At 39.2% G+C, this 10,010-nt stretch overlaps 2 protein-coding genes across 2 annotated transcripts; one reads left to right on the forward strand and one right to left on the reverse strand.

The window, feature by feature from the left end:
• Positions 1 to 1,638: 1,638 nt before the first annotated feature.
• Positions 1,639 to 6,931, forward strand: elmod2 (ELMO/CED-12 domain containing 2). The gene is made up of 9 exons (XM_079336977.1): positions 1,639 to 1,791; positions 3,057 to 3,205; positions 3,292 to 3,320; positions 3,841 to 3,938; positions 4,032 to 4,161; positions 4,501 to 4,634; positions 5,576 to 5,644; positions 5,847 to 5,980; positions 6,103 to 6,931. The coding sequence occupies exons 2-9, from the start codon at positions 3,061 to 3,063 to the stop codon at positions 6,255 to 6,257; spliced, it is 894 nt and encodes a 297-aa protein (XP_079193103.1). The 5' UTR covers positions 1,639 to 1,791; positions 3,057 to 3,060; the 3' UTR covers positions 6,258 to 6,931.
• Positions 6,932 to 6,992: 61 nt separating this feature from the next.
• ucp1 (uncoupling protein 1) lies at positions 6,993 to 9,738 on the reverse strand. The gene is made up of 7 exons (XM_079336976.1): positions 9,631 to 9,738; positions 9,338 to 9,474; positions 8,916 to 9,114; positions 8,308 to 8,505; positions 8,110 to 8,211; positions 7,602 to 7,782; positions 6,993 to 7,497 (listed from the first exon to the last, which is right to left on the reverse strand). Exons 2-7 carry the CDS (start codon positions 9,461 to 9,463, stop codon positions 7,383 to 7,385), a joined length of 921 nt encoding a protein of 306 aa, XP_079193102.1. The 5' UTR covers positions 9,464 to 9,474; positions 9,631 to 9,738; the 3' UTR covers positions 6,993 to 7,382.
• Positions 9,739 to 10,010: the final 272 nt, after the last annotated feature.

A 10,010-nucleotide genomic window follows, 5' to 3' on the forward strand; every position in this document is an offset into this window, starting at 1 on the left:
TCACTGCACTCCATGACTTGATTTGTTAATAGGTTTGTATCACACTTTGTAATCCCTTCTTTTGTTTCACCATAGCAGAGAAAACAGAACAGAACAGAATTTATTATGTGTTATAAATCACCGTTTTGTAACCAAACATGTAAAATCCCGTAAAAGTCAGCAGAAAAATCTAAGGGGTCAAAGCAAAGGATATATAGAGATTCTTGATAGGACATGAAAAACGTGGGACATAGTCAAAGAATTGTGCTAAATCGAGCATTTTAACACTAATTAAACCTATGATACCATGAAAGAAGATTAAAAATGGTTCAATACCATGAATTAGTGTGGAGACCTGAACAGGCAGGGAGAGGAGTGTAATAAAAGAGCATCTGCTTTAATGAACTCATGTTTCAGGGTGTAAAAGAAAGAGCACAATATAAACACACATAAAATGTCTTCTTCAAAGTGAATTATTATAGTTAGGCATACAAGAAAATAGTGCATCATTCAAACCTTAATTCAATTTTTGTGATAACATCTGATGATTTGTTATCCAACACTTACAAACCATTTACTGTAAGGAAAAATGTCACGCACCATGATCTTCAGTTCTTTTAGTGCTGTTCCAATATCATCATTGCAGACTCATTTTTAGCTTGGCCTATGATCTTTTGAACTGTTATTATAATCTAAGTAGTGACTATTGGGGATTCAGTTTTCAAACATAGCCAGGGTCTGAGGCAGGAGTTCCTCCTCGAATGCAGTAATTGTAAGGAATAGACCTCTGGCCTCTGAAAGCCCAGAGGGACTGATTAGGTGGGAAGGTAGGCAGAGACTTAGATACAGTTGAGTGCAGCATGGGTGAGCAACTCAGGGTGGCTGCACAAAGTGTTGTTGTTTGAGACTTTTGCTTCACGATGAGAGGGACAATTCATGCATATGAAAGAGCTGGTTATGAAAAACACAATTTAACAATAAGGATGTGTGGTTTGTTGCCAATATTGCACACATTCAGAATACAACAGAAAAAGCAAAACCGTTTAAAAAAAAATAGGTTTAAATAGGAAAATGTAGGCATAAAGCCAAATAACAGAAAAACCTTTTAAGAATAGACTTCTGTATTACTTCAAAGAATAGCAAATAGTTGCTTTGTTCAAGTAGCATCATCTTGTGGATACATTGGAGAAGACAACTGCATGTCTCAATTGAAACAATCTAAACATTATAGACTGCTACTCTTTTCTAATGAAGTTGGCCACTCTCAGCTTCAGGAAAATAATGATTCATTATATTAATTGAAATGTTTTATACTAATTTATAATGCTAATGCTTTAAATACCTGCATTGCATTTGAATAAAGTCCATGCACAGCAGATATGATCTGGACAGTGGATGGCGCTAAAGCAGAGTATCAAATGTGACAGACTACCATGCAGTCTATGCCAGTGACATGCTGGCGTGTGTTGCGTTCATATACATCATGTTAACAACCATTTAATCCAGCCGAAGATTCTTTGCAAAATCAGTCCTTATTTTTAAGTAACAGATATACAGTCTTTAAAAAAAATCACTGTCATCATACTCAGTTATTTAACATAATGTCAATGGCACCAAAAACACCAGGTTTACCAGGTTCATTTACTAATGAAAATGTAACGTCCGAGTGTCTGGTGGGGACATGAACGCATCACAGCCAGTCTGTTGTCAGCAGCAGCGTTGCTAACATTACGATGCTCACTACTGTTAGCCTGTGAGTGAAGATTAAGGTTGGCTGTATCAATTTGACAACCACATCTCTGAAACAGGAGGGTAGGATGAATATAACTTTTCTGTCTTACTGTGATTTCTAAAGGGCACATTATTGCTCGCGGCACAAGTCTAAGATAGCTAATGTTGGCTCGCTAACAATCCGCTGAAAAGCGACAACCTGTTGTTGAACCAGTTAATTAGATAGTACATCATCTCAATTCTACAACAACGTGAACAAGAGCAAGTTTAAAGTTTTCTTACAGGCATGAGCTTGTTTAACGTAACGATCCTTTGCTGTTGTTGTGACATAATGAGTGATAACAATTGAAGTTAGCATTAGCGTGTCTGTTCGCTCCTTCGCTGCTTTTGTTGTTTTGGCTGCTCATCAGTAAGATAGACTTCTTACATTATCATGCTTCTGTTTAGTTTGAAGGAATGTATTTAGATCAAAATCTATCGATGGTCTCAAATATATTCAATTAAAAGTAAATTGGTTTGTAAGATACGTGATATATTTAGTCAGTTCTGTCATCCGCCATGCACGACAATCACCTTATTATTTATTATCTGCCTACTGGCACATAATATGTATGTATGATGTGTGTATACGTCATATTTACTGCACTATAGTGGGTTCTTCACTACTACATGTATGTTTGTTTAGTTCTATCACGGCCCACTTGGACCTTTTTATTATTTAACTTTGTACTTTTATCTTGACACTTTATTCTTTTGTTGACACTTTATTCTTTTGTTGACACTTTATTCTTGTGATACATTTTTAGTATAGCTCCACTGTCGCTCATTTACTGCTGTGTGTCTTTGAATTCCCCCCTGGGGACAGATAAAGTTTTTTGAATTGTGCCAACTGACTTTTTCTTTTATCAGACTTCATTGTCTCAGTCCTGCAGTGGTGGAGGAAGTATTTTAATCAATGTTTATGTTGTAACACATTGTAAAAACACAATCATAAATAAAGGTTATTTCAATTACCCAGTCTAAAAGTGTTATATTTGCAATGTGTTTTTCTCCAAACCACACAGTGGTATTGTCTAGTGAAATTTAAGACAAGAAAATGTTTTTATTGGGACTGAAAGCTTGATATTTTCAGGTTGTAGTAAATAATATGCATAGGTTTTAAAATACGCCATACTATTTATGCTATTATAAAAGAGTGTTGTTTATGGTATATTAGCTAGTGTGCCTGAATATGGTCGATAGATCCTATAAGGACATTTATGTTTGATTAGATTTGATCCATCATGAAATAGACTCAGATTCTTGTAGTGAATTCTTCAAGCCTCTGTCTTCTGTCCATGTTCTAGGGAAATGCTTGGGTATATCTGGCAGTATGTGTACACATCCTTCCTAAGATACTGGCTGAAGTGGCTCATCAGACAGGCAACAGGCACATGTGAGCTGCAGAGAATATGCTCTGGATACAAACCTGGGGCAACAAGAACAAAAAAAACAGGTGAGTCCAATCATCCAGAGTCTGGTCTTCTTATTTTAATTTAATGTTTATCATTGTATTAACTGAGCTATTGTGTCCTGTTACAGAGTATTCTCTCTGCTCGTCTAAGAACAAGGTAAGAAATGTTATCAATGTTATCAGAAGGATTTTTAGTGGGAGTTAGTAGAAAATGAGAACTCCGGTAATGTGATTCCTTTTGTGAGATCAGGACAATTGTCTCACTGCGGTTCGTGTTGTGTAGAGGTCTGATTCTTGGACGGTAATGTCCAAACCGTTCGGGCCCACAGAGCAGAAACGCCTTCATAATCTCTTTTATGTTTGAACTCCCATAAGGACGTGTCCTCTCTCCCTTTATCAGTCCTTATCTCTCTGATGAATAAACCCCACCTGTCATGGATGGTTATCGCTAAATAAGCATTTTCTGATCAGCAGTTTATTCCGCTAAAAAAAAAAAAAAAGAAAGGAAAGGAAGTGCTTGGTCATCATTTTTTTCATTACGTGTCAGGTTGCCGTAGAAAGGTTCTCCTTTTTCATTGTTGGCTGAATAAATGATTTAGCAGTAGACTGCTCGTTTTCTGTGCTGCTTCAGTTCTGTTTTTGTTCTGACGTCCTCCTGCCCTCCTGTGCTCTTGCAGGTGCTTAGAGGAGCTTTGGAAACCAGTAAGGACCAGTTAGAGGCATGTGTGGATCAAATCCTGAAGGAGAAGAGTATCAAACCCCAGAAAGACCCACTGTATGGCTATTCGTCTCTGTCTGCAGCCATACTTAAAACATGTCATTAATGATACATGCATTAATGACTTCTTTGCTCTCGCTTCTTTTCTAGGTTTCGGAAAAACCTGCACACCTGTCTGTTACAGATAACAGGCTACAACAGTCTGTTTGTGTCAGTGGAAGATGTTAGAAAGCAAGTCTTTGACTCTGAGAACCACGAGCACGAGGCCATGCTGTTGAAGGTGCATAGTCCTGCTTCTTGAGCAAAGTATGGGTAAAGCAGAACCGTGCATGTTTGTGCCAAATGGTTCCTGCTCAAGATAAAGAAACACATTCGAGACGTCCGCAATACATTAATGTCACGCGTTATGGATTAAAAAACAACTTTATCAATGGAGACAGGATTTTGATGTACTGTAAAGTAACACATTCTGTTAATCTGGACACATTTAAAGTAATAGTGACAAAGGAAAGACCACATTTATGTTTCTGTGGAATTCAAACAACATAACCAAGGTATGTGGCGGCAGATAGCTGTAACTAAGTAACGCGTGTAACCTTGGAGTTATATGTGCTTTCAGCTGTGGGATCTGTTGATGCCAGACGTCAAACTGGAGTCAAGGATAACCAAACAGTGGGGAGACATTGGATTCCAAGGAGACGACCCGAAAACCGACTTCAGAGGAATGGGCATGCTTGGGCTGATCAACCTTGTGTGAGTCTTCAGTGAGCAACAATGAGTCATTAATGAAGTCAAAAGAACAACAGATCATGTCTGTATTGAGCCTCAGGACATTTTCCGTCTTTTGTCCTCTTTTTGAAGTGTTACATCTATCATTCAGACCTTTCATTGAGAAACTGTCACCTTTACTGAATTGAGCAGTTGTGTAGGTCTTTTGTAACCTGTTAATGAGTTCTATAGATTTAGGTTTCTTCCGGGCAGTCCTACGTGTTATTTCGCTCCAAAGCAAAGTAAACGATCGTTAAAAAGAAGTCAATAGGGCTGGAAACAGCAACAACACACGTGCAAAGAGTTAGACCCTGTTCGACTCAGAAAGCTGACCAAGCAGAACGAACACATTTCCCAGCTGACTTTCAATAGAAGACTGATAATGCAAACTGACGCCGTCAACTTGACTTGAATGTGTGTGTGTGTTCCACATCCCACAAACAGCATTACAGCCTGAGCATGACTTTAATAAATACAAATCCACATGCACATCATCGCCTCGTTCTTTATTTAGATGATTTACACACATAACCAACTCATCATTTAGAATAACTCTTAAAAAAACCTGTGGTGAAAACAACGTGTATAACTGTCGTTGAGTGTCACAAAGCTCGGGTCCAGGCGAGGGTAAAGCATTGGGTGCACATACTATTCACCTTAAAACTTGGCAACTTGTTATAATGAAGACTTGAGCCTCTTTCCTAAGGTGAAGATAAGGTGTTCCGTTTCGTTGTTTATCACCAAATCATCCCCCCGACTTAGTGCAGCTCCCTCTGGAGCCACAAAAGTCTTACGCAACTTTTATCTCAAAAGCACGCAGTATTTCTCCTCCAGACCGGACGGACATGATCTTATCTCTTGACTAAACATTGGGTGTAAGCGGAGTGACGTAATGATTTTCATTTGACATGATGCTCTGTCTGAAGTTTTTTCAGTGAAAACCACACAGAAGAGGCTCGTCAGGTGTTGTCGCATGCAAACCATCCCACACTGGGGTAAGAAACAGAGGGACATCTTTGGTGCTGCTGTCAAAATAAAGTCTGGTCTCCCTTAAATCTACATTCGTACCTTGTTACAAGCCAGAGTGAAGTCGAATCAAACGAATGGGATTCACTGTACGGTGGTCAACATGCCTACCAATTGCACTGACATTTTGGGCATGCTGATCATACTTGTTTATTTTTCCTGATGTTTCAGGTATTCATATGCCATTGTTGGGATCAACTTGACCGAGATGGCCTACAGCCTCATGAAGAGCGGTGCTTTAAAACCCCATTTCTACAACACAGTTGTTGGCGCACCAAAGCTCCAAGACTTTCATCAGCTGTACTGTAAGAACCCACCCCCCCATTATTCAACATCTCTTTTCTCTATTTTGATTGGCTAGAAAAAAAGTACTATGTCTTCATCTGATGCTCTTATAAGGACCTAAATGTGTTTTTTCTACTTTCAGGTTATCTGGCATATGAATTTGATAAATTCTGGGTGTCAGAAGAACCAGAGAGCATTATGCATTTCAACCAGTACAGAGAAAAATTCCACAACATCGTAAAGACACATCTACAGGACCCGGATGTTTCCCTCACATTGACTGTCTCTAATAACTAAAGTAAACCCACCCTGACCTCTCCATGAACACTGTCGCCACTTGTTCAGGTAGAAACAGGTCAGAAGCATGAAAGCAGGCTGAAACTGGTGATGTTCCTCCAAAACTGGAATAAAGAAAATCCACGTATTTGTTTCTTGGTTGTGCCCTTTTCATCGTGTCACAGTGATAGAATACAGCACAAACTAACAGGCTATACCTCAAACATGACCATTCCCTTATTTGATTATCCTTTGTTAAAGAGAAATATGAGCTGCTGCTGCTGCTGCAGCATACTGTGGTGATAACGGGTCTCTCTTTGGTAAGGGTCAACGCACTTTCAGTGAGCAGGCAACCAAACTGTTCAAGTAAAGACAGTTCATGAAATATGAAATTTTCCTACATATTTGTTGCTGTCTTATTTGTACTACTGTAAACATGACGTGTGTGTTCTAACAGTTGTTACAACGAGGAACACTCACCAGTATTTGCATGTGTTAATGTGTGTCCTCTGATGTCATCTGTATTGTATAATATAGGTGATGGGCAACTCAAAAACAATTGTTTGCCTCCGATTTCTTAAATGTTTGTGTCCAAATAATACTTTTTTAATGTGATTTTCTGCTGTGGTTTGCTTTTGAGAAATGTATATAATGACTAACACATCTTACTCAAACTTAATAAATACATAATTGGATGTTTTGATTCATGTTTTTTCTTGTAGAAGTGTTAGCACAGGTTAATAATCAAGCACAAACTGTAAAACAAGTCAAATATATTTATGGGTTGTTTCACATGTTATTTTGGGCAACAGTTTGTTTTTTCTCATATAAAGGTACATTTGCTAAAGCTGCCTGAAAATGTTGGCAGATTTGAATGTCCTAAAGTGCAAAGTCAGCTTCTCAACGAAGGTTAACACTTCCTAATGCTTGCACCATTCACCCCCATTCAATTTGGAATGGGTTCATCCTGAAGATTTAAATACACAACTAAAACTGCATGTAAGTCACATACAGGGTAGACTGTCCAGTGTTCCTTTTTCAACAAAGGATGTTTTTCTTTGTCATCTGTAGACAACTAAGACCTGACTTCATATTCAGTTGGTTTCCCTGAAGACGTTCTAGCACAGTAATGGTTCCAGTTCAATCTCAGTTTCTGTCCTCGATTTTCTTCTTTGTGATCATCATGGCTCTCTTGATTTGTTCAAAGGAAACAAACATCACAACATTCCACGATCCCAACCTCAAAAATGAGGGCACAAACCTAAATGAAACAAAGAATAGAGTTTTGCAGTTTTGAATGAAAGCTTTGCAAGACATTGCATATTTAAAAAAAACAACAACGTGGACCAGAGGGGAACATCTCACCCTTTGTAGAAAGCCGTCGGCCCCTCTTTGGTCAACATTGTCCAGGAACAGTTTATTGCACTCTTGTACTGGCCTGGAGGTGAGTTCATGTACCGAGTTTTTACTACATCAACTGGGGAGGCGATCACTGTGGTAACAAAGCCGGCTCCAAATGCAGATACAAAGTGGCATGGCAGATTGTCTGTGGGTAAAAAAAGATGGACCAGAGTTAGATTGACAGTAGCCTTTGTTCTAAGCTGTATAGAAAGTCATGTCAGCAGAATATATAACCCTACGAAGGGAGCAGTATATAAGATTAAGATAAATGGCACATTAACGATTATATTTACAGCACTGTGAGGGTTAGAGACTGTATGTCCTGTGTGCTGTTATCAGCTGTGTTGGAGTTAAGAGAGGTAAGAGGGTGTGTGGATTTCAGCCAATCAGCTGTCTCTCTGGGACGGCTGTGTGTGCATGTGTTACTGCAGTCTAAACAAACATGCAGGAGACAAACATCACCCTCTCTCACCTGACAACAGGTTGTGCTTGAGGATGGCTTCCTTGATCAGGTCGTATGTCACCAGCTCTGTGCAGTTCACAAGAGCATTCCTTGTGATATTTGGCAGTGTGCCTAAAGAAAGAGGACACAAGAGAACATGAAAATTAAATGTTTGATTTTTTTTAACCAATCAGTTATTAAGGACACCTTTAGCTATCTAAATGGCACCTTTCCAGAGTCCACGCATGCCCTCGTTCTGAAAGATGTGTTTATACGCCTGCATGGTGCCATTGTAGCGACGGGCCACACCGCTCAGGTTCATCTGAGCTTGGAATCGAACCTTGACCACATCAGTGGGTTGTGCAAAGGACACTGCCATGGCCCCTGTGGTGCAGCCAGCTAGGATACGTATCATCACATTGGCGTCTGGAGATGGGCAGAGAGAGATAGCCAGGGGTGAAATAGGACTTCCATTAGTACATTAACACAATTACATAAAATAATATAAAATATGTATACTTATAAAGCTGGAATGAGAGGCAGCTTTCTTAATAAATGTATAAAAAACAGCTGTTGCACATCTGTCATTGCAGGATAAATAATCAGTTTACTATTGCATTGGTATTTTACTCACGTGAAAAAGTATTTTAGGGATGAAGGGGATATGGTAGTTTGCAAAAATCTTATATCAATTTGAACTCTTTGAGTCTACAGGTAAAAGTAGTGGAGCTGATTTTCATCAGGGAAAACTCTGATCTGTGTTTATATTGTTTATCTACAGTTGTGTCAATATATAAAAAAAACCCTCTCCAGGCTCTTGAAGAGGAACCACTTACTGTCTGTTCCCCCAGTGTAGAAGTTTTTGACATTGTCATAGAGGCCGATTCTGATGGAGGCAAAGCACAATTGCCTCTGCAGGCCGGCTATCAGCCCATTGTACAGTGACCGGGGCCCTTCTGTTCTGATCATCGTGCTGATCGTCCCAAACACCCCTCTGTAGCGGATTCCTCCCACCGGCGTCTTCTCTCCCTGAATCTGGACACACAGATGGTACTCAAGGCTCAAACCAGCTTTTCAGAACACAGTGAGAAAACATATTGCTGCAGCTGCAGAAGTGTAAATGATTAGAGTTGATTTATTTAGTTTAGTTATTTGGAGGACAAAGGTAGGAGACATCAGAGTCTAATGTTACAATAGAATAGTTTATGCACTACTGTAAATGTAAGATAATGTCTTGTCAGTGTTTCTGAACACATACCTGTAGTCTGACTTTAGCTGTGTCCAGAGGAAATGTGACAAGATCAGCTATGCAGGCTGCAGCTCCAGCGCTCGCCATCTTCACCCCCAGAGGAGGAGGAACATCTGACGGTTTAAGTCCCACCATGGTGCCTAAAACTGGGATTACAGGTATGCAAAAGTACACACACATACACAGAGAATATTACAATCTCATCAAACCAGCAAAACATTAACCTCACATGATGTCCTTGTCATTCATCTTTTAAACTGAAAGATAATATATTTTATGAGGCAACAATCAAACATACTTACATTATGTGTCCAGAGTTAGAAGTCCCTGTTGATCCTCAGATATTTGTTATACGGTACGATTTGATTGGCTGGATTATAATCCATAAAGGACCCCACTTCAGGAAAAGGAGAGATGCATCTTTAGCCGGGTCTTTATATATCTTTTGGCTGGCTTTTTTTTTTTTTATGACATCCACAGAGAGGCGTTACTGTGTATCCCTCTACGCACGGGTCAAATCAAAGTCCACCGGCTGTCAGAAAGTCAATGTTCAATGTAGTCCACAGTGCAGGCTCCTTTCAGAAAAACAACTATTTTACTTTCCCGTTCTGTAAACATATCATTATTTTGCATCCAAAATGGAGTACATAAAAAAATTCTCTAAATTACCATATTTACAGTA

This window comes from Symphodus melops (genome assembly GCF_947650265.1).
Source record: "Symphodus melops genome assembly, chromosome: 2".
Lineage (NCBI taxonomy): Eukaryota > Metazoa > Chordata > Actinopteri > Labriformes > Labridae > Symphodus > Symphodus melops.